At 40.8% G+C, this 24,074-nt stretch overlaps 1 protein-coding gene across 2 annotated transcripts; it reads right to left on the minus strand.

Moving 5' to 3' along the window:
* Window positions 1-705: 705 nt before the first annotated feature.
* Window positions 706-23,187, minus strand: RWDD1 (RWD domain containing 1). Of its 2 annotated transcripts, XM_066373395.1 has the most exons (8): window positions 22,919-23,186; window positions 21,546-21,673; window positions 14,878-14,943; window positions 12,502-12,632; window positions 5,965-6,108; window positions 4,281-4,413; window positions 3,398-3,460; window positions 706-976 (listed from the first exon to the last, which is right to left on the minus strand). In XM_066373395.1, the coding sequence occupies exons 5-8, from the start codon at window positions 6,088-6,090 to the stop codon at window positions 855-857; spliced, it is 444 nt and encodes a 147-aa protein (XP_066229492.1). In that variant the 5' UTR covers window positions 6,091-6,108; window positions 12,502-12,632; window positions 14,878-14,943; window positions 21,546-21,673; window positions 22,919-23,186; the 3' UTR covers window positions 706-854. The 2 variants fall into 2 exon arrangements, with proteins under 2 accessions (XP_066229492.1, XP_066229491.1); XM_066373394.1 differs by lacking the exon at window positions 21,546-21,673 and having other exon boundaries at window positions 22,919-23,187.
* Window positions 23,188-24,074: the final 887 nt, after the last annotated feature.

The raw sequence follows: 24,074 nt of genomic DNA on the forward strand, positions 1-24,074 counted from the left end.
TGGGTAACTTGCATGAAGCCTGACTCTCTAACCTGGATTCCCTATGTCAATCATTCCAGATTTTTTACACAGGTCTCATCTGTGCACGGATGTGGAATGTGGTTCTCTTGTAGACAGTGCACACGCCAGGAATCCAGCCCCCTTCAGACTGGTTAATCAGAAACACAGGGAGCAGCACATCTAGACTTCCCAGCTGTAGGACAGTGGTTCTCAATCAGCAGTGTGCACTTCAGTCACCCGTCACTGGCACGAGCTTTCTCTGTTCTAATACTCAGGCTGAAGCTCAGCTTTATTGACCTAGAATTGCACACTTTAATAACTCCAGAGATGATTCTGATTCAAATACTATGAAAGGACTAACACCCATTTTATTCCTGACTATACCAGAGGCTTCTGGTTTTGCTAAGACTTAAATTTATCATGCTCAAAGGCTAGAATTCAGGTTTACAGCTTTATTCACCGTAGTCTTCTAATATTTTATATGAATGAGAACACTTAGAATCCGAAAGCCAGCGGTCTCTAGCATAGAAATGCTGAGTAATTCCAACGCCTGCACTCAGAGCCACACCTGAGCACAGCAGCAGTCCAACGTCACGTCTGGAGGACAGGCGGATCTCTCTCCAACACTACATGGTTTTGAGTATGTGCCCTTCTTCCCACCGAAAAGAGGAATTAAACATTTTATATTTGAAATTTTAAGGTCAGTTTATTAAGTTCATTTGATGAAAGCTTTCAGAAGAATATTCTCCTGAAAATGATTTTTTTCTTAGAAAAAAACGAAGGAAAATGAACACCCTCTCAGCACAGCCACAGATGCTGTGGCAGTCCGGCCTCGCTGCGGGCGGCCTGGCCTGTCAGTCGGTCAGGTCGCTCTCTACGTCGGCAGGAGTGTAGTCTGGGTCATCCTCATCCTCCTCCAGCTCCAAGTCATCCATCTCCTGGAACAAGGACTCGTCTACCTCCACGTTGTTCCCAGCTGCAGAAGACAAGAACGTTCCCCTTCAGCCTTATGCTCGGGAATGAAAGACACAACTCATTGGCAGTGCCAGACAGAAACCTGCCCACAGGCCCGGAGGTGACGGGCCCTAAACTGCTCCTGCGCATCACACCAACAATGGGCTGCAATGGTCCGCACAATTTAACAACTTCACGCTTTCAGTCGCAGTCTAAAAAATCCAGTTATATTAAAAAAAAAAGCCTTTCTGGAATGAATTATTTATGATGTGGCATTTGACAAGTTGAAGACAATGCTATGACCTGGTTATACAAAGCTGACGGTCACTGACCACAGGCCCCATTGCAGAGTTTATCTCTTCCAATAGTGGCAGATATGTACATCATTAAAGCTCAACTATACTTGTTATTGAATTGACAGATTTAACATGATCTTCAGCATCACCCAGTTCCCCTTGTAACCAATGCTATGATTTCCCAAGATCCCAAATATCTAAGCACTATGGAAAGCAATATCCAGGCTTTGCATTAAATATCTTCACTCTTCAGTTTGTCCGAGGTACGTTAGATATTAGTACGCCAAACTGTTCATTTTCTTTCCCTCTAGACGCTAGCCCACTGAACTAAGTCTTGCTTCATGTGTATAAGCAGGTCAGTCATAAAATACAATTTGCTAAGGGAAGGTCAAAAAATGACTGACCGACAGAACTAGTGAAGGCTTCACAGAGCAGATGGCCTCTGAAATATCTTAATGATAAATCCGAATCCACCAAGAAGAAAATGGGCCAGAATGAGGCAATCCTAGCAGAAGTGTACGGAAAGGCGGAGAGAAAGGCTAAGACACTGACCACTTCTATCTAGAACGGGAGGTTCTCGAGGTAGGCCAATACAGACGAAGACAGACTGGCCTGAAGAACTGCACAGGTCGACCTTCCCCCCAAGCAGCAGAGAACCATCCCAGGATTTTAAGGAGAGAAATGTCATGTGGTTTTGGTCACCGCTCAGAGGCGGTGACAAAAGGATAGGCAAGGTCACTAAAAGGAGAAAGAGGTTGATGCAGGAATATGATTTAAGAAGCTACCACAAAAGCCAGGTTAAAAAACCTTCAATACAGAAGGAAAAAACTGGGAAGACATTAGTGGCAGAGTAAACAGAAAATCTTTGGTAAGTTATTGGATATAAAGAGATATTTGATCCATTAGATAGGGAAAGAAGTCAAGGATGAGTGTGAGCCCCGGTCGGGTGGCTCAGCTGGCTGGAGCATTGTCCTGATGAGCCACGGCTGTGGGCTCGATCCCCGGTGAAGTATGTACAAGAATCAACCAACAAATGTGTACGAGTGGAGCAGATTGATGTTCCTCTCTCTCTCTCTCTCTAAATTCAATCAATAAATGAGAATTAAAATAAAAAGAATGAGTAAAGACAGTAAAAATTCTAAAATGCAAGGGAGAATGGGACAGCTTTTTGGATCTAGAATTTCTCAACAAAATAGGTAAAACGAGCCCTTTAAAGTGAGAAAAAGATAGATGAGGCCATCCTCACTGGTTATTTGTTTTGAGGCTATAAAAGTCTTAAAACAAAAATATAACAAGATATGTTAAAAAATGTGAGATGTCAGTAAGGGCACAGCGCTCGGGATAAGCAGCGTGAACTAAGAGTGTGCACATTAACACTGTGCTTGACCTGCAGCAGCAGAGGCAGGAACAGGCTGAAAGGAGAGGCCAGAGGGTCCCGGCCTGGCCAGGCAGTGAGTGCAGAACCGTACCCAGGGTGCCACTGAAGGTGCAGCAGCACAGAGCACAAGGTAAGAAATGCACGTAGGCCACAAGCTCCGGGAGGGCAGGGAATTTCCTAAGCTGTTCTCTGCTGTATCAGCAGCCAGGACAGGATTGGCTTATATGAGTGGGGTACAATAAAGAGTTGTGGATGGATGGATAGTGGACAGACAGAAGACCCAAAGAGAGTAAGAATTATGATGAAAAGGAGAAGAAAAGCATAAGGGACTAGATGCTCCCAAGATAGTGAGAGTGGTATGAAATCTAAGATTTTTGGTTAGAGGGCAAAAGAAGTGTCAGATTTGAGGTTTTTATAAAGCTCTATGACCAGACCATGGAACAGTTTCCAAACATTTATGACGCTAGAAATTTGAGAAAAACAGGTCACCTAAGTCACGGTGGCCTGATTTACAAGCTGTTAGGTGCTAATAGAGCCATAATTGTTTATTGCTATCTTTGATTTTGTTTATGTTTAAGTTATCAGAAAGCTTTAAAGAATACACTGCTATAGTTTAATGTGTAAATTTATCAAAAATTATAATTTATTCTTCAAAATATATTTCTTTACACCCTGGGAGGATAAATTTACACTGTTACCACTATGATTTTCATGGTTTAATATTAAAAACATTTTAATATGTACATATGGACTTCTAATATTATCTTACCATCCTCCAAGAACTGGATATCTGATGTATCAAGATTATGATCTGTTTCAAATAGCTGTTTCCCTAAAAGAAAAAATTAATTTGTTTTGAATGGCATAGTTTTCCTTCATCTTCTCTATAACCCTTTAAAAAGTGTAATAACCCAAGAAAACAAGTCTGAAATATTGTTTTTCCTGTGATTTCAATAAGTTTATGAACTCAGCAAAGAAGCATATGAAATATATTTGCATTAAAATAGAACAAGTGATAACCTAGTCTGCCCCAGAGTCCTAGAAAAACAAATAGGTTTGACTCTATCGCTTATTAGGCTTGTAATCCTGTAAATCACGGTGGCTGTGTCTCAAGATCTATCCATTGTGATATTTATATCAAAGATAATCCATAAATATTAATTACAATTAACATTTTCTTTTCTCTTTTTGTTGTGATAGAGACAGAGAGAGAGAGACAGAGAGAGGGACAGATAGGGACAGACAGACAGGAAGGGCGAGAGATGAGAAGCATCATTCTTTGTTGCGGCACCTCAGATGTTCATTGACTGCTTTCTCATATGTGCCTTGACTGGGGGCTTACAGCAGAGAGAGTGATCTCTTGCTCAAGCCAGCAACCTTGGGCTCAAGCCAGAAACCTTGGACTTCAAGCCAGCAACCTTTGGGCTCAAGTCAGTGACCCCTCGCTCAAGCTGGCGAGCCTGTGCTCAAATCGGTGAGCCCGCGCTCAAGTGGGTGACCTTAGGGTTTCGAACCTCAGTCCACTGCGACCCAGTCCAACGCTCTATCCACTGCGCCACCACCTGTTCAGGCTAACGTTTTCTTATAACTGATCTTGCTATATCAGAGTAATGCAGAAGGGTCTTGGGGGAACAGAAATAGGGGTGTCATACCACTTAATTTATTTTTTCCTGCTTGTTCTTCTTCTTTCATTCGTTTCTTTTTAATTTCCAATAGTTCTGCATCAAACTTGGCTTTCCAACTTAAAAAATTCTCAATTGTAACAGGAGTGCCATGAAATAATTGCTTGGAAAATAAAAGACATGTCATCAGATAAGTGAGATAACAGTTTAAAAAGTAAAGCCTAATGATCATCTAGACAAATCAATATAGCCACTTACAGAAAAAACACAGGAAAACTGTTTCAAGTTTTTAAGTACTTAATCTGATTTCTGTCTACACTGGCTACTCTCATTGGGTTTGGCAATTTATTCCTGAATAGCCCATTTATAACTTTTATTACAAAAGAAACAAAGATAATATGCAACATATGTCCAGTCACTGTTCGTAAGAAATGTGTTGCTGTCAGCATTAATGTTTTGAATACACATCAATTTAAAACACTAGCATCGTCACTTATCTTTTTACTTCATTTCAGAATTTAAGGTTTTCTTTAGTAAATACAGTTGTGTGCCACATAACAATGTTTGAGTAGACAACAGACCACGCATATGACAATGATCTTATAAGATAATGGAGTAAAGACATCGTAGCTGTCCAAATGTCATAGGGCAATGCATTAAGTGTTTGTGGTCATTCTGATGTAAACAAACCTATTATGCTACTAGCTGTATAAAAATACAGCACATACAATTATATACAATACATAACTATTTGATAATAACAAATGACTATGTTATATTGGTGTATGTATTTATAATACATGTTTTGCCAGCAGCAACCTCATACATCTTGTGTTTTCCAAGTCTCTTGCTACTCACTCAGTGACTCACCTACAGCAACTTCCCATCCTGCAAGCTCCATTCATGGTAAGTGCTCTATACAGGTGTACCATTTTGTACTTTTTCTGTTAGATACACAAATACTTATCTATTGTATATACAAATTGTATTATAACTGCCTACAACATTCCATACACTAACTTGCTGTACAGGCTTGCAGCCTAGGAGCAATAAGCTATACCACACAGCCTAGATGTATAGCAGGCTACACCATCTAGGTTTATCAGTAGTTTTCAACTGACAAAAAAAAGTCTGTGGACCAGTCCACCAGAAATTTCGTGCCAGTCCACAAGAGTTAACCATCCTGATGTTGTATAAAAATGATATACCCAGTGGATCTTAAATGAAGTCACTTATGCTCAGGGTGATTTCTGTCTTAGCAGTCCTTAAAATAATTCTATTTTCATCGGTCCCCAAGTGTAAAAAGGTTGAAAACCACTGGTGTAAATCTACTCTGTGATGTTCACACAATGAAGAAATTGCCTAACAGTGCATTTCTTAAAACGTATATCCATGTTAAGTAGTGCAGGACCGTACTTAAATCACTGTAAAGGGAGCTTAATACTCTATACCATAAATAAAATAATTTATACTTCTTCATCTTACCTGCATGAATTTTACTAAACTTTACTGATTATTAATTATTACTTATGTTAAGCCACCAACTAAATAAGGGACTTCTAAGACTTTACTTAGTAAAGGTTTACCAAAATTTACTTTCATTTATTTTTGTGATTAATTATATTTCCAAAAACAAACAACAAAATACCCCAAACAACTCAAAACCAAACTGAAAGCTTTACAGAGCAGTGAAAGAAAACAGCTTCTTCTATACCTTTTCCGCTTCTTCTGCTTCTTTTTCTTTTTGTTTCTTTTCCTCTTCTCTTCTAGTTTTGATTTGATCCACTATTTCATTTAGTTTTTCTTGCACAGCTGTCACTAAAGTAAAGATCATCACCATACCAAGGTTTTCCTCTGCCTATGTAACAAACAAAAAAAAAAAGCCAGCAACAATAAAAAGGAGATTGTAGTGGCCCTGGCCGGTTGGCTCAGTGGTGGAGTGTCGGCCTGGCGTGCGGGGGTCCCGGGTTCGATTCCCGGCCGGGGCACACAGGAGAGGCGCCCATCTGCTTCTCCACCCCTCCCCCTCTCCTTCCTCTCTGTCTCTCTCTTCCCCTCCCGCAGCCAAGGCTCCATTGAAGCAAAGATGGCTCGGGTGCTGGGGATGGCTCCTTGGCCTCTGTCCCAGGCTCTAGAGTGGCTCTGGTCGCAACAGAGTGACGCCCGGATGGGCAGAGCATCGCCCCCTGGTGGGCATGCCGGGTGGATCCCGGTCGGGCGCATGCAGGAGTCTGTCTGACTGCCTCCCTGTTTCCAGCTTCAGAAAAATACAAAAAAAAAAAAAAAAAAAAAAGGAGATTGTAGTGAGATGCATACTTCTCAAATAAAAACCAATCAATGTTTCAGCACAATAACTAAATTCCGTACATTCATAATATTACTAAATCAGTTACACATCAGTTCATATACTTGGATAATTATTTAACAATTGAACATACATAAAAATAACAATCTTAAATTTTAAATAGTCATGTAATTTTCTATATCCGACCTAAAACAGAACTTCTGTTAAATAATCATAAATGTAGGTAGAATTCAGAAAACCTTTTCTACAGTAGCTAGTAACATCAGTTCTCAAGCATGGTTTGGAGATATTTTTATCTTTTGGATAGTTTTTATTATTTATTTATTTATTTTTAGCGAGAGAGACAGGAGAGGGACAGCTAGGCGATGGACAGATAGGGACAGACAGGCAGGAAGAGAGAGAGATAAGAAGCATTAGTTCTTTGTTGCTGCACCTTAGTTGTTCATTGATTGCTTTCTCGTATGTGCCTTGATGGGTGTGGAGGGGAATCTATAGCAGAGTAAGTGACCCCTTGCTTAAGCCAGCAACCCTGAGCTTCAAGCCAGTGACCTTTGGGCTCATATCTATGATCCCACACTCAAGCCAGCGACCTTGGGGTTTTGAACCTGGGTCTTCCCTGTCCCAGTCTGATGCTCTATCCACTGTACCACCTCCTGGTCAGGCTATGTTTTGTGTGTGTGTGTGTGTGTGTGTGTGTGTGTGTGTATTTTTTTTTTTTAGATATATATATATATATATATATTTGGTGGCAGAAATAGAGAGAGTCAGAGAGAGGGACAGATAAGGACAGACAGACAGGAAGGGAGAGAGATGAGAAACATCAATTCTTCGTTGCGGTTCCTTAGTTGTTCATTGATTGATTTCTCATATGTGCCTTGACCGGGGGCTACAGCAGACCAAGTCACCCCTTGCTCAAGCCAGCAACCTTGAGCTCAAGATGGCAACCTGGGGGTCTTGAACTTGGGTCCTACGCGTCCCAGTACGACACTCTATCCACTGTGCCATCGACTGGCCAGGCTATTTTTTGGATATTTTTAAGAGCTGTGACAATGAACTGAATTGTGAGGCCAGAGCAATTTTCTAATATAATACAATAATATTATGTATTATATTAATAAGAATAATAATAAAGAATGCAAGTAGTTTTGTGATTTATCTTATATCTATCTTTTTGAATTTTGATTTGAAATGGTTTCAAACCAAATATAAAAGCATCTCTGACTCATGAAAGGTAATTCAAAAGCGATTTGGAAGTTGGTCATTTAAAGGCAGAATAAAATAAAACAAGGCAAAAAAAAATCCATAATTGACAAGCCAGAATCTTGGTCCCAGAACCAGAAGAGATTTCCAAGCATTCCTTCGAGAGGACTGGCCTCAGAAGCACGTGAACAGGTCTTTATCTCCTGGGCCCTCCGTGATACTAACTAAGCTTCAAGCTAGCCCCTGTCACCCTCTGCCATGGAACTTCTCTGTATTTCTATGCTAACCATTCTAAACCTGACTCGAAACAAAGCGTCTCCTGAGTGCCAAACCCATATGAAAACTGACCACTGCTTGGATGTCTGACAGGCATCTCAACGTGGAAACTATCATCTTTTCTACAAAAACTATTTCTAAGTTCTCCATCTCAGAGACTCACACCACCATCTCCCCAATCTAAACATTCCCATCCCATCCTAAACTCTGTCACCATCACCTACCTCCTCATATATACCCTTTCAATTTGCCTGCTGTTCTCATCAACAGTGTCATCAGACAGCATCATCTTCAGCTTAGAATAGCCTGAGAAACTCCTAAGTGATCCTCTTGAAACTGAACGTCAACTTCTCTGACTACTACTCAATAACATACCAAACTGCTTAACAACCTCTCAATAGCTTCCCAAACCAATCAGAGCAAGACCATATTTTTAAACAGTTTGGAAGACCCTCTGGGAATTAACCTCTTTAATTCCATCATATATAACCACAAACCTCAAGTAATTTAGTATGACTAAAAGTTCTGGAAGGAAATAATGATTTTTGTCTCTCTCTCACTTCCATGCCCTTAACAAGTTTGTTCCTCTGCCCTGAAACTCTTTTACTCTTTTACTCCTTTACTGGCTAGAAAATTCTTTCTTCAGGTCTCTGCTTCTTCTCAGAAGCTTCTCCAGTGCCTCAATTCTAAGTCCACTTATACACTCCTGAGCCTCACCCCTCAGAGCATTTTCACATAGAATAATGACATCCAGTTTGCTAGTCTGGACTCCTCAGCTGAGTATAAAATCTATAAGGGGAGGAGGGGATAGTATTGATGATGTCTGCCTTAAGTCATTTCATTTAACACCTTTCAAGAACAAATCCCTGTGGAATCTCATTTTAAAAAGTTAAGTATTCCAACAGAAAAGCAAAAAAGAATCATTCATGTGGAAACTAGACAACTAGAAGTCATATGAAAAAATTTCCACATTACTTATTAAAGAATTTCAAATTATGATTTTATACTATTTTTTCTGTCATCATTTGTTTCTTTCTAAATGAAAATATCTAGGTTAGAAAATGTGGGCAGACACTCTCAATGGCTTTACCAAGATCATAACTTGGCACAACCATTTGACAGTCAACTTGGCAATGTGTATGAAATTAAGTATGGATATCCTTTAACCAGCAATCTCACTTATAGAAAATACTAGACTACTATACTCAATAATTCATTCTTTAATTTAAAGAAATATATATTTGAGTGTCTACTATGTGCCAGGTACAAGGGATTCAAAGGCGACTCTGCTCTAAGTATTTGCAAATAATGATATATAAAAATATTCAAAGAATTATATATTAAAGCAGGCAAAAATGAGAAGTAATTTTCAGTTTTAAAACAATGTGTAATTACATGTATGCATGGTGAAATTCTATGCAGTCATCAAAAATAGTAATTCATATAGGCCCTAGCCGGCTAGCTCACGGTAGAGTGTCGGCCTGGGGTGTGGAAGTCCTGGGTTCGATTCCTGGCCAGGGCACACAGGAGAAGCGCCCATCTGCTTCTCCACCCCTCCCCCTCTACTTTTTCTCTATCCCTCTCTTCCTCTCCAGCAGCCAAGGCTCCACTGGAGCAAAGTTGGCCCAGGTGCTAAGGATGGCTCCACGGCCTCTGCCTCAAGTTGCTAGAATGGCTCCAGTTGTACCAGAGCAACACTCCAGATGGGCAGAGCATCGCCCCCAAGTGGGCATGCCAGGTGGATCCGTCGGGCACATGCTGGAGTCTGTCTCTCTGCCTCACTACTTCTCACTTCAGAAAAATACAAAAACTAACTAACTAAATAAAATTCAAATACATGCTTACTAAAATGGAAAGAAGCTCACATATATTGTAATGTGAAAAGAAAAGGATATTAAACATTATGTATAGAATGATTTAACTTGGGGAGAGAGGAGGACTATGAATATAAGCCTAAGAAAAAGTCTGGGCTATATATATCTCACACCAAAAGTTAATAGGCAATGACACTTGGTTGGTGAGATTAACAATAATGTTTCTTTTTCATGTTTTTCTGTATTTTCTTGAGTATTTTGTAATATAAATTTATTTTTATCATTAAAAATAATACAACTGGCCCTGGCCAATGGCTCAGCATTGGCCTGGCATATGAACATCCTGGGTTTGATTCCCGGTCAGGGCACACAGGCGAAGTGACCATCTGTTTCTCCCCCTCTTCCTCTCCTCCTCCTCTCCCTCTTCCCATCCCACAGCCAGTGGTTTGATTTGTTTCAGTGTGACCCTGGGTGCTAAGGATAGCTCCATTGGAGCGCATCAGCCTCAGGTCCTAAAAATATCTTGGTACTCGACTATCATCTCCTAACGAGGTTGCTGGGTGGATCCTGGTCAGGGTGCATGCGGGAGTCTGCCTATCTCCCCTCCTCTCACCTAAAAAAATACAACTATTTTTAGAGGAAAAAGTACAAATATTCCGTTAATACATCATAAAATACAAGTAAATAAATCACTCAGATCAAACAACTTATATTAATACATGACTGACTGAATACAAGTGGTACCTTGAGACACGAATTTAATTCGTTCTGCAACCGAACTTATAAGTCAGTCAATTCGTATATCAAACTGCCGATACTGGACTCGTGTGCCAACGCGCCAACTGGCAGCAGCTTCCCGAATCACAACTCGTATCTCGGAATTTCGCTTGGATCTCAAACAAAAATATGAACCGAGTCGCAGCTCGTATCTTAAAAAAAAATGTTGGTCTGTTCGTATCTCAAGGTACTACTGTATGTCATATTGACCAGGTTCTCTGCAATGGGTTAAAATGAAGCATTTTATGTCAATTGGTATTAAAATTACTATAGAGAAAACAGGGCTCAGGATCAGCATAAATATCTTTTTTCACTCTTCATTTATTAATAGCTCCAGATACCTCAAAAATATCAGCATTAAGATCAATAGCCCTTGGCCCTGGCTGGTTGGCTCAGCGGTAGAGCGTCGGCCTGGCGTGCGGGGGACCCGGGTTCGATTCCCAGCCAGGGCACATAGGAGAAGCGCCCATTTGCTTCTCCAACCCCCCCTCCTTCCTCTCTGTCTCTCTCTTCCCCTCCCGCAGCCAAGGCTCCATTGGAGCAAAGATGGCCCAGGCGCTGGGGATGGCTCCTTGGTCTCTGCCCCATGCACTAGAGTGGCTCTGGTCGCAGCAGAGCGACGCCCCGGAGGGGCAGAGCATCGCCCCCTGGTGGGCAGAGCGTGGCCCCTGGTGGGCGTGCCGGGCGGATCCTGGTCGGGCGCATGCGGGAGTCTGTCTGACTGTCTCTCCCCATTTCCAGCTTCAGAAAAATACAAAAAATAAATAAATAAATAAATAAATAAATAAAAATAAAAATAATAAAAAAAAAGATCAATAGCCCTTGAAATTTGCAAGTTACATTTTAGGTGAAGACATTTTCCTGTTCTTAGAACAAACAAATAAAACTAGAACTTCTGATTTTAAGATGGTAAAGATTTTGCTTGCCCTCCCGACTCCCTACTCTGAAGGAATTCTGAAGGAACATGAAAACTCTACCCAAGCAACACACAGCTTTAAATACCTGCCAAGCCCAGACTGTGGGTATACCATCCCACCACAGAACTAGCCAAATAAGAACCTTCCAATGCTCATTTTTTCTTCCACATAACTTCCCTCCTTAAAGGAGTCACAAACCCTTGTTGTTTGTAAGCTTAGGGGGAAAGGAATATAGGTAAAAAATAAATAAATAAATAACCACCAGCCTAACCAGGCAGTGGTGCAGTGGATAGAGCGATGGACTGGGATGCGGAGGACCCAGGTTCGAAACCCCGAGGTCGCCAGCTTGGGCACAGGCTCATCCGGCTTGAGCACAGGCTCACCAGTTGGAGCACAGGGTCGCAGGCTTGAGCAAGGGGTCACTCACTCTGCTCTAGGCTTCCAGTCAGGGCACATATGAGGAAGCAATCAATGAACAACTAAAGCGCTGCAAAGAAGAACTGATGCTTCTCATCTCTTTCCCTTCCTGTCTGTCTGTCCCTATCTGTCCCTCTCTCTGTCTCTGTCAAACAGACAAAAAAACAATCACCAGTCCTCTTCACAGACTGTAGGCACTAGTCAGCAACAGGTCAGAGGGTTTGGAAATTTTAATTCTTTTCAGTTGGAATTTTTAACTGCACATGGGACTGGATATTCTGAGAACCAAATTAAAGCTGTGCTTATACCCAGTAGACTTTTTATTACCTAAAAGTCACGGGGTTGGCTGAGTTTCAAAAACAGGGGTACAGGGAAAACTTCTCTTACTCAAAGGTAGAGTGGGGAACAAACAAACAAAAAAATGGATTTGCTTGCTCAATGTACTATAAATTACATGTTTAATAGCATTTTGTGACTCTTGCAAATAATGTATAATACCTAAGGCCAAAAAAATAATGCCATTACGAAACCTGTTATTTCCTTACCTGTAATGCTAATAATTTTAAAATGCTTGCGACATCATTATCTTCTAAATTTTCCTGGGAGAATATTTCATAAAGGGGGCCTTCATCTGGGTATTTCTCACTGTATGTAAACTTGAGGGTAGTCTGGACAGCTAAAAGCACAAAATAAGAGTTTGATATTAATGCCTTAAAATGTGAATGAGGTACAGAGAAATCAACGTCTTTGTTGAGTCAGTAATCAATTTACGTGTCAATAAAAACAAGGTTACAGAAAAACAAGAGTTAAAGAAAAACAAGAGTTGTACTCTTTTAAAAGCCTCCTTACAATGAACAAAAGGCACTGAGTATAACACAGAAAAAGCACTGTCTCAGGCTCACTTTTAGGCCGCCATGAAAGCCAGTTCCCAGGCAGAAGACTTGGCCTTACCCTTGGGGTCTGTATTACCATCCTCACAATGCCAGCACAGGTTGCTAATGGGTTTCTAGATGACAGGTTGTGTGAGAAACTTTTAACCTGACTCATCTATGTATTCTCACTCACTCTTTTAGCCTGCGCCAATGCACAGATCTCGCACTTGCATAGGAGTGAGGTTCTTACAGGCACAGTGTGAGGTATCTATCTTTGCAGTCTAGCCTGGTGAGTTCCCAGTTCCACCAAGCTGCTTGCAACTAAGCAGGTGTACTAAACATTTTCTGTCAAAACTTATTAGCTGCAATAATCCTTTGTCTAGAGTTAGCATTTCTTGTAATTTGCATTTATTAAATCAAAACCTCCTGATGTTGATGATTTTAACTCAAATCTAAATTTTTCTCCATGGGCAGGGAAGACACTTTAAAATTTGCCAGTTTGATTTTTTTTTTTTAATTTTTTGTGTATGATGTCAACAAAGAATTTTAGGAGTCAATGGATACAAAAGAGATTACAGTGTTTCTTTGGCATTTTTCATTTTTTTAACCTTTTTAATTTTATTGCTAAAAAAAGGTTTTTAAAAGATTTTATTGATTCTACTATGTGACATAATAGACACTCACTATAAAAAATTTGGAATACACTAAGGTAAAAATAAAATCAATAATCTATCATAAGGAAGAGATCACTATTACCATTTTGGTATATTTAAAGTATAAAAGTATTTTTTAAAAGATACTTTAAAGTATCTTTATGCATATATTTACATTTTTAACAAAATACTATAATTGCATGTTGCATTTGAGATTTTATACACATAAATATATAAATATGTATAAACAGATTATAAGTAACTGTATCCAACATCCTTGTGATTCAGATTTCAGTATTATCCCTCCCTCCCTCCCTCCCTCCCTTCCTTCCTTCCTCCCTTCCTTCCTCCCTCCCTCCCTTCCTTCCTTCCTCCCTCCCTCCCTCCCTCCCTCCCTTCCTTCCTTTTTTAAAGTTTTATTTATTGATTCTAGAGAGAGGAGAGAAAGAGAGAAAGGGGGGCAGGAGCAGGAAGCATCAACTCATAGTAGTTGCTTCTCATATGTGCTTTGACCAGGCAAGCCCAAGGTTTAGAACTAAGGGCCTCAGCATTCCAGGTCGATGTTTTATCCATTGCACCACCACAAGTCAGGGTATTTCTATATTAACCTAATTTTCAATTATATAATACAGATTTAGTTATCAAATATTACCATTAAAATTTGTATGACATGGCTGAATTTCAGTTGACTAGTTTAACAGGAAGAAAATATCAGCTTACATTACGTCTTTATCAAATTACAATATTAACTGAACTGAAGGTAGAAACGAACTTCAGATACTCCCTCCTACCTTCAACATCTGCCAAGTTTAAATTAATTTTTTAAATTTTAATTTATTAGTTTTATAACTGCTTTATTTCAATTCTTTATTTGCCTTAGTTCTATAATTGTCTAACTGGTTTTACTTGGTTTGATACATATATATTTAAATAACAATATCCATCCTAAAGAGAGAAAAACATGCAGATAGATGTTTATCCAGAATAATTTATAACAGCAAAAATCTAGTAAATAATCTAACGTCCAAAGATGAAAAACAGTCATAGAAAAATAAGTCACTTAACTAAATACTACACAACCACTGAAATAAATAATATACTCGTGCTAAGTGTTGCTTTGGTCAAAAAAATCTCTTTTACCTTTTCTCGATCTGCTATATTGTTAATGTTTCTGTTTCACTTTTAAAAATGAAACCTATTGTGTAAGAATATATCTCACTGACTGTCTATTTCCCTAGAAGTCACGTTACATAGTACACCAACCAGAAACATTCACACTAGTCTTAACTCCTTAGCTCCTCCACACCTGCAGTGCTACCACAGAATTACTGTAGCCTAAGGAGAATTCCTGAAAGAGAGGCTTAGAAAAACTGTAAGTAGTTTTTACTAGACTTACTTTCATCATTTTCTCCAGCCTCAGATGTCACAGTAATGGTGAAGCTGGGAGGATTTTCTGATAATACTGCAAGAAAACAGACACAGAGCTTAAGTTATTAAGATGCTCTAAGGTAGATGCTTTTCCTCATTAGCCAAATATCACTACCCACTCAGGGAAAATGATCCCTAGGACTGAATTTCCATTTCCACAATTACAGACTAAATGAACATTCAAATGATAAAACACAGCCACCAATTTTCTATTTAAATCTCGGGTCATCTTTAATCTGGAAAGAAATACCTATAATAGATAGCCTCCTAGAGTTTTATCAAGTCAATTAAAATAATTAAGTTACTTATCTTTAATTTAAAATATCCACCTATATATGGAAAATTACATTCTAAAAAAGTTCCCAAATGAAATGAAACCAAGTTTGATGTTTCTAATTAGAAACTACCCAATAAATATTCAGTATTTGCACTAATTTTTATACTTATATATTTGAAAATACAATTCAAAATCTCAATGCCAAAAATAAAATTTACATAAATAAGAAAGCTTTATGTATCATTTTATACCCTGATGTCTGATATGCTATTATTTGTTTATTATCTATTCCCCCATAAGAACACTATAAAACTCTATGCTGGCCTCTAGATAGTGCCTGGCATTATCTAGAAACTCAGCAAAAGAGTTAAACCAATGGAATCAAAGAAGAAAAACAAAAACTAAGAAAACCTTCACTCAGAACCATTAGAAGAATAAACAAGGAGAAGTAAGCCACCTATGACAGCTGCTGAGTAGCTGTGTAAAGCCTCGGCCTCACGCAGGCCTGGAAAGCACTGGCCCATGTCAGGGTGATGTCAGGTCAGCAGGCTCTTTCTGAAACGAAAGAGCTTGGAGATCTCGGACAAGTCGCTGTGGGAACTACTCAGCTCCTCCTACTCTGGAACTTCTGAGGCCTTCATAAATATTCATTATCAATAAAAGTTTTGAGGTCTATGCCTTCATTTTAATTGAAGTTTAAAAGTACTTAGAACAACTATGAACCTCTGTGATTACTTGAAAGGTGTTTGTCAGAAAGATAAAAGACCCACTGGACTTGTATTGAATGGCCTCAGGCAGAAGAGCCCAAGCTGAAAAAGTCCCTGAATGGAAGTTACAATAAAGCTTTTATGATTGGCTTTACCTTATTTTTAAACAAACGTGTATAAAATATATTTAATGTATTTCATTCCTGTTTCTTTTTATGACCAATGTTAGCATTTACATGTCATGAAATGTAAACATTGCAACTATAGAAAGAAGGGTTCAATCCAATGACATTCCAACTTACTACCATTTTCTAGGGCTTCATGAGGCTCTAAGTTAGGGATCACCTAGCGCCAATAACAACCGCTAGCATTTATTGAGCATAACTTTGTGTCTGTGTTGTGCGATGCATTTACATAAAGATCTGTTAATTCTCATACTCAAACTATAATTTTACAGTTACTATATTTCACCAAACTTAAAAGACCATCAAATATGAGATGCAGCCTATTTTATGAACCACTAAGAAAAAAAGGCTGCTGGCCCTAGCCAGTTGGCTCAGTGGTAGAGCGTTGGCCTGGCGTGCGGGAGTCCTGGGTTCGATTCCCGGCCAGGGCATACAGGAGAGGCGCCCATCTGCTTCTCCACCGCCCCCCCCCCCTCCTTCCTCTCTGTCTCTCTCTTCCCCTCCCGCAGCTGAGGCTCCATTGGAGCAAAGTTTGCCCGGGCGCTGAGGATGGCTCTGTGGCCTCTGCCTCAGGCGCTGGAATGGCTCTGATTTCGGCAAAGCGATGCCCCAGGATGGGCAGAGCATCACCCCCTGGTGGGCGTGCTGGGTGGATCCCGGTCGGGCGCATGCGGGAATCTGTCTGACTGCCTCCCCGTTTCCAACTTCGGAAAAAGAAAGAAAGAAAAAAAAAAAAAGGCTGCAATAAACTATGATATATAATCAACTGTAAGACAAATTCATATTGCACAGATGTTAAAATGTAAAAATATGTCTTAGAATCAATTAAATATAGTATCATCCCAAATAAGATGTGGAAACTGAGATAAAAAGAGCTTTTAAATAATTTTCCCAAGGCTATACAAGTAGTAACTGGTAGAAATGAAGAGTTTCATTAAAAAAAAACAAAACTCTTTTTTCTAGCTAAGAAATTCCAGGGAAATTATTTGAGTTAGGCTGTGAATTAAGGCATATTAGTAAACAGAGATGGAGAAAGGAATGTAGGAAAGTAACACAGTAGCAAGGGTGTAATGGTAGAAAAGCTTAAGGAATAAACAGAATAAGAAATTACTCGGCCCTGGCTGGCTGGCTCAGTGGAAGAGCGTTGGCCCGGTGTATATGGACATCCTGGGTTCGATTCCCAGTCAGGGCACACAGAAGCAGCCATCTGCTTCTCTCACTCTCCCTCTTCTCTCCCTCTTCACCTCCCACAGCCAGTGGCTTGATTGGTTTGAGCATCAGCCGTAGGTGCTGAGGATAGCTCAGATGGTCCCACCATGGGCATCAGGTGCTGAGGATAGCTCGGGTGATTTGAGCACTGGCCCCAGATGGGGGCTGCCCGTGTGGATTCTGGTTGGGGCACATGCAGGAGTCCTCACTACCTCCTATCCTTTTACTTAAAAAAAAAAAAGAAAGAAAAAAGAAATTACTCCATTTGGTGGAAGTATGTGTAAGTGAGGTGAGTGAAGAAACTATGTAGTTGAAAACATAGTTGAAAGTTGTGAACAGTAATACGTTTTTGTTTTTTTTTGGGGGGGGGGTTAGCAGCAGTTTTATGGTCTGAATTGTATTTCTAAATATAGGATGATAAATGTAGCAACAGTGCATAAAATGGAAGGAGAGAAACGAGACTAGAGGCAGGATGAAACTCGATAGCTATTGAAATTGTCCCAGCAAAGATAATGAGGTTCTGAACTAGGTTGGCAGTGATGAGAATAGCAGGGACATGGTGATGAATGACATTTTGAATCTGCAGGCAGGTATTAGTGGAGCCACTAACCAAAACAAGAAATACAAAAGAAAACTCAAATATGGTATACATTTGAAGGACACAGAATAGTTTCAGTTGGAAGTATTGAGTATGCAAACAGAAATGAGTAAATGGAGCTAAAGAGAGTTGGGCTTGAATTTAATTTGGGATCATCCACAGAGGTGATAGCTCAAGCCATTAGACTAGAGGAGATCAACAGAGAGAAAATGGAGAGAAAAATAAGGACCAACACCAGCTTTTAAAGAATCCTAAATTTGGAGAAAAAAGTTTGAGGAGGAAATAAGGTCAGAGATGAAAAGAAAGCAGCAGCCATAAGAGGTAAAAACAAACTCAAGACTATTTTATTTGTGAGCCACCTCAACTATCAAGATCAGGTCTGACACGACAGTGTCTACAGGGTGCACCTACAAATGTGTCTGCAATGAGTATGTCTGCGCAGCTATGCGGAGAGAAATGGACAAGAACCCTTGGCCTGTAAGATCATGCCTGAATTCCTAACAGGGCCTTTGTGATCTAGTGCCTGCTCACTTGTCAAGTCTTGTTTTCCACAACTCCCACTTCTTACTTTATATTCTAGCAATACCAAGCCACCTGCCCACTGAACACATTTCTCTCCCTCAGAGTCATGCTTCTGCACATGCTGTGTTCCTGCCCCTCGTCTCATTCATTTAACTCATCACCACTCAGTTCTCTGAAACAACTCACCTTTCCCTATGATCCAGCTGCACTCTACACACACCTGCATGCAATAATCATCACATTGTGTTGTAAGTCATTTATCCAGTGTCTTTTCCCAATAGACTGGGCTTCTAACAATTGCAGATGGTAAATATTCGGTAAATGAAGATATGGGAATGGTAGAACATCTTTACTGCCTGACCTTGAGAGCCAGAGAGAATAAGGAGTCAAGATGAACAAAAAAGAAGTTGATAAACGATTAATTCATAAGAATTCCTGATGAAAGGCATGTTTGGTAAAAGTATGGGAATGAAAGAATTGAAAGGCTACCAAGTTTATGGACAGAAAGAGGAATTTCAGAAGTCAAAATTTTAAAAATGGCATTTCCAAGGTGTGGTTATGTCCTCATCATTTAAACACAATGGAATATAAAACTGTTTATTGATAAACCCAAGGAATTATGAAGCCATATTAGAAGAATCAGAAACTAATATACCAAATTTCCGGTGAAGAGGATCTCATATTTCTAGCATTTATAAAGTATTCCCATGTACATTATCATTATCACTCATTAAACAAATATGGAAACTGAGGGTTGGAGAGGTTATATGATTTGTCTAAGGACACAGAGCTAATAATACCCACTACACTAAGCAGCCATTACAGAGAAAAAATTATGAACCAGGAACAACAACAAAAAAAGATACTGGAGAAAACTGCTAGTATTACCCCAAATCCACTCTCCCCTTCTTCCAGCCATACCATTTTTAATTGAGCACACTGACCACCCAGAATAAAAACTACATTTCCCAGCCTTCCCTTCAGTTAGGTCTCACCAAATGACTAAGTTCCAACCAATGAGATGGAAGCAAGTAAGTAGTTTGAGATTTTCCAGGAAATTTCCCTAAGAAACAGCTGTCTTTTACCTTTTTTCCCCCTTTAACTATTCTACTGCCTGACAAAGAAATGCTGCCAGCTTGACCATGAGGGTGACAGAGAACTAAGAAGTGTGGAGTCCCTGAGGAATTTCTGGACGAGAGCTACACAACTATCTCTGATTAATGCAAAGCATAAACTTTACCTTTTTAAAACCACTATTATTGGAAAAGGGTAATATTCCAAAGCTTGGAGATGACTAAAATAGGGATGGGAAAGTTACTTAGTTGGTCTTATAAAGATAAATGATTCCTATATTCTGATGAAGGAATAATCCCAGTTACGATGCATTACTGTTGGAGGAAGTAGAAGAAAGATTAGCCTTCCTAAAGATACCAGACTTCCACCATTATAAGTGGATCAAATACTTTTGAGAAAAAGAGTAAGGTTATAGGGCACAGTGGAATGAACCAATGGAGGGGTACACTGTTAGGTGATATGGGGGTATATGGACAGAATTAATGATTTTTCAAAAAACAGAGAAAATGGAGGTAGTAGCTGAAAGGTACACTAAAGGGATACACCAATGACCTTAAGGTTTTCACAAAGAACCAGAAAGTCTATATTAAATAATCCAATTGCTTCTTAGGAAATGTCTTAGAAAAACTGCTTTCACAAGATGACCTTTGCCCTATCTGTAAAATGCAATTATAAATGTTAAGGCTCATGATGCTACCTAGAGGTAACACAGCAAATACAGGATTATGTACCCTCTTTGTAAAATGAAACAGAATTAAGGGAACCTGATTTTAGTTAGTCCAAAGCCAACCAATTTATTCTAACAAAACTCTCCGTAGCCAGAGATTTTTATACAAAATGCAAATAATCACTTTCTACTACCTTAGCAGCACCTTGTCAAGTGAAGCACTATTAAAGGAGAATGTGTTATCAGGAGAGTCTGTTTATATTTTGGAAGACTAGTTCTTAGAAGGATTCGATCAATGTTCAGTCAAGCTACAGATCAGGTAAAAAAAAAAGAAGAAACTGTATTATGATTTGTTATAATTCACCACAATTGCAACACTAGATCAAAAGTTCTTTGCATATAGTTAAGCAAACAATTCTGAGGTTAAGCTAGGTCTGTATGGGTAGACTACAGGATGGACGAATTGTGCCTCTTCAGCATCCTTGTTAATAATGATGCGCTTTAACAAGGCTTTTCCGTCAAGCCCTCAGCCATATCCACCCCCAAAAAAGTATACTGTACTTACTTCCTTCATCAATAGCACTGAGCAGCTACCAAAATATGAAAAATCTAATATTAAGTGTGATTCAAAATGTAGTTAGAAAACTACCAATTTGTGTTCCTTGGCTAACTAACACAAGCAATCTCTCTTTCTTAAACCTGGCACAAAAATATCAAAGCATAAAATCATCAACACAAAAACAGGCTGAAAAACAGTAAACCTTGCAAATCCTTAAGATTTTAAAAGATTGAACATAAAAATATTTTATTCCAAAGTCTTATGCCACTCCCTGAAAGGTTTCATAAACAACATGATTAATGAGTAAGGCAGAGTTCTTGAAGAACTATAAATTAGGACATCTCAATTGAATTTACTCATCATAAAGCTTGGAAGAACGCTGACAGGACTTAGAGACTGACGGGCTCAGCTGATACAGCAGAATACTCCCATGCATCAATTCCTAAACTGTCTTTTATTACCCTGATTCAGAATCCTCAAGCATTCTTGCCTCTGACAAGAATTACATACACTGAACTATATCAGGGCCTAGTACAATACAAAAAAAAACACACCAGATTGCTGTAGGGTTAAAAATGTATCACTTTTTATAAGTGCTTATATGCACAGTATTTAATGAGGGATACCTTATGTCCGAAGAAATGAAAAGAATAGCACATCTTATGCTTTCTTAACTATGCCTACACAGTGTTCATGCCTGTTACATTTCTAATGTACTGGGAATGACCATATGTCACAATTAATAAAATATCCAACAACTGACCCTATATTCTATTTTATTTAGATTTTGACATATAAGCAAGGATAGAAAAGGGAGCCAGACTCCATACACACTCACCCAGTTAATGACACTCTCAAACCCCTCTTCACTCATCCCCTTAACATCCTCACAGCACAGCTGTACTGCTGGTGAGAGAGAACATGAACAGGACTGGAGCTATACAGGGAGAGCTGAGAGACATCTGCCTGTTGGCAAAGCAGAACAAAGTTTGCTACCATTGCAAGCAGTGGTCAAAAGTGGAGCTAAGAAAACTACACTGAACAATGAAAGGGAGTGGGGTTGGAGTTTGAGTTTACATGTTAAAATAACATACCTTACACTCTGAATTCTGACAGTCAATGATGGACGACACTCGAAGGTATAAGGAACAGTAAACCCACAAATATAAGCTCTACTCACTCTTAGTGGCTTTATTTTATCACTTCTCAAAAACTGAGTGTAATGTGGGAGAAGCCATATTACTAGGGCTATTCTGCTGCATTTTAAGAATCATCTGAAGCACTGCTTAATAGAAAGTAATGATCTTCCTTTAAGTAATGAATTTCTCAATATTTTACATTAGTCCAACCTGCCAAGTTATCGTCTCTTCATCCTCATCCCAGCTGGAGTTAGATCCCATGACCCACATGTCTGAAGATGAAGGAACAGGAAAGGAGTTCCAGACCTAACAATTAACTCTTAGTACCGGTCCTGCCAGGTAATTCGCTGCCCCCCCACCCACCCACCCAAGCAAACCACCTGCCTCTCCTGGGCCTCCATTGCCTTGTTTGCAGCGAGAGGAGTCCCGGCTGGATAACGTCTGATGTCCTTTCCTGTCTGACAACCTGTAAATCTACAGTGGAACTGAACTTTGGGCTACATCATTCACTGGGCATTCTGCAAAATGCCAGGAAATAAGAGATTTTAAAAGAAGAAGAAAAGAAAAAAGACACACTTCAGGGACAATAAATACTACCTTCAAACCGATTCTGGGTAAACGCCACTCTGAATCCCATAAACTTTAAAACACCATCCGTAGGGAAGCACTCTTCTACCCGAAGAAGGGTGAAAATGTGAACACTCACACCTTGGCGGCTCTGGGAAGATCACTCCCACGTGGAGCACGCTTTCGTGTCATTTCCACCTCCAGCTGCTGGAAGTTACACAGAAACCAAAGTGCCCCGCCTCAAATCCAGGCCTGACCCTCTCCAGGGACCTCGCCAGCCTCGCCCGGACTGTTAGCTTTCAGTGAACAAGCGGGGTAAAAACACTGGAGTTGCTCTAAGTGCCTCAACACTTCGGGAGAACTTGAGGAGAGAGTGGCGGGCGAGGTGGCCAAGCGACCTCGCCGTCCCTCCTCCGTCGTGGCCCGGGAGACCGGGGGCTGCGGCGGCTCCGGCCCGCCCCACCCCATCCCGGGACGGCTGCGGGCCCGCGGCCGCGGCAGTCACCTGTAAAGGAGTCAGGGTAGATGGACTCCAGAGCCTCCAGCTCATTGCGCTGCTCCTCGCCGTAATCTGTCATCGTGGCCCTCGCCGCTGCCCATGGATCGCCCAGACACCCAGGCGGCGCGCTGCAGCCGCCGAGCCGGGAGAGCGGGCAGCGGCCGGACGGGCGCAGGCGCAGAGTCCCGGTTGGGAGGCCCGGGGCCCAACGCCAGGCCGGGCCTGCAGAGCAACAGCCCGGAGCCGGCCTCCGCCTGCTCCTTACTTCCGCGTTCGACTCGTGGGGCCTGGCCGGCGGGGCACTGAGCAGCCGCCTGACCCACGCCCGCAGGGGATTGGGAGGGATGGGGAAGGCTCCCGATCTGGCATTCGTCACAGACACCTAGGCGCGGTCCCCGGGCTTTGCAGGGCCTGAGCCTGAGACGCTCCTCCGCGCGGCATCGGCGCTCGATGTGTCAGGGCTGTACGTCTCCCCGGGTTCCGGGGCGGGAGGGAGTCCTTGGTGCAGGCTTGAGCACGCGTCCGGGAGCTCCGTGGTTCCTGGCTGCGGGTTTCCCGTTGGGGACCAGCTGGCCTGGTGGGGCGGACAGACGCACACTGTATAGTGGGCTAATGGTTGGGTGCAGGTGCTTTGTACGTTTATCCAATCTCCAGGGTCCTTCGGTCCCGCGGGAGCTGGGAGGGACGCCCAGAGCACGGTAGGGCCCAGTGGGCAGAACGCAGAATCTCTACTGGTGGGTCCCACGAGTCCGGAAGGTTCGGCCCGACTCCTGAATAGCTACTCGGAGTGAATTGGAGGAGAAATCGTCTCCAAGTCCGGAGACCTGGGTTCTGCATTCAGATTCCTAGGCTTCACTTTCAAATTTGTGAAATCAACACGGCTGGACATGGGTTTAAAGGCGTCTGTGATTGGGTATTTCTATGAATTGATGAAGGAGGTGTAAATAACAGCTTTGATAACCATTGTAAGAGTATCACTACCCTTGAAAATGTTCAGAGCTATTGAGTTAGGAGGAAAAAACTAAGGAATATATTTAAAATATATACATCTGTCATCTCCAAGTTCATCGCATCAATTACAAGGAAAATTTATAAAGAATTATAATGGCAAAAGCTAAGCAAATGGCTAAATAAACATGTTACTTAGAAGAATATTAAAGAA

The sequence above is a fragment of the Saccopteryx leptura genome, chromosome 3 (assembly GCF_036850995.1).
Source record: "Saccopteryx leptura isolate mSacLep1 chromosome 3, mSacLep1_pri_phased_curated, whole genome shotgun sequence".
In the NCBI taxonomy this organism is placed as follows: Eukaryota; Metazoa; Chordata; class Mammalia; order Chiroptera; family Emballonuridae; genus Saccopteryx; species Saccopteryx leptura.

Excerpts from the sequence above, each read along its gene's own strand:
- RWDD1 (XM_066373394.1), bottom strand. The coding sequence starts at position 22,991 with ATGACAGATTACGGCGAGGAGCAGCGCAATGAGCTGGAGGCTCTGGAG. Across the intron at positions 14,944-22,918 it reads CTACCCTGACTCCTTTACAG|TATTATCAGAAAATCCTCCC; the intron begins GTGACTGCCGCG and ends GTTTTCTTGCAG. Across the intron at positions 12,633-14,877 it reads GGCTGGAGAAAATGATGAAA|CTGTCCAGACTACCCTCAAG; the intron begins GTAAGTCTAGTA and ends TTGTGCTTTTAG.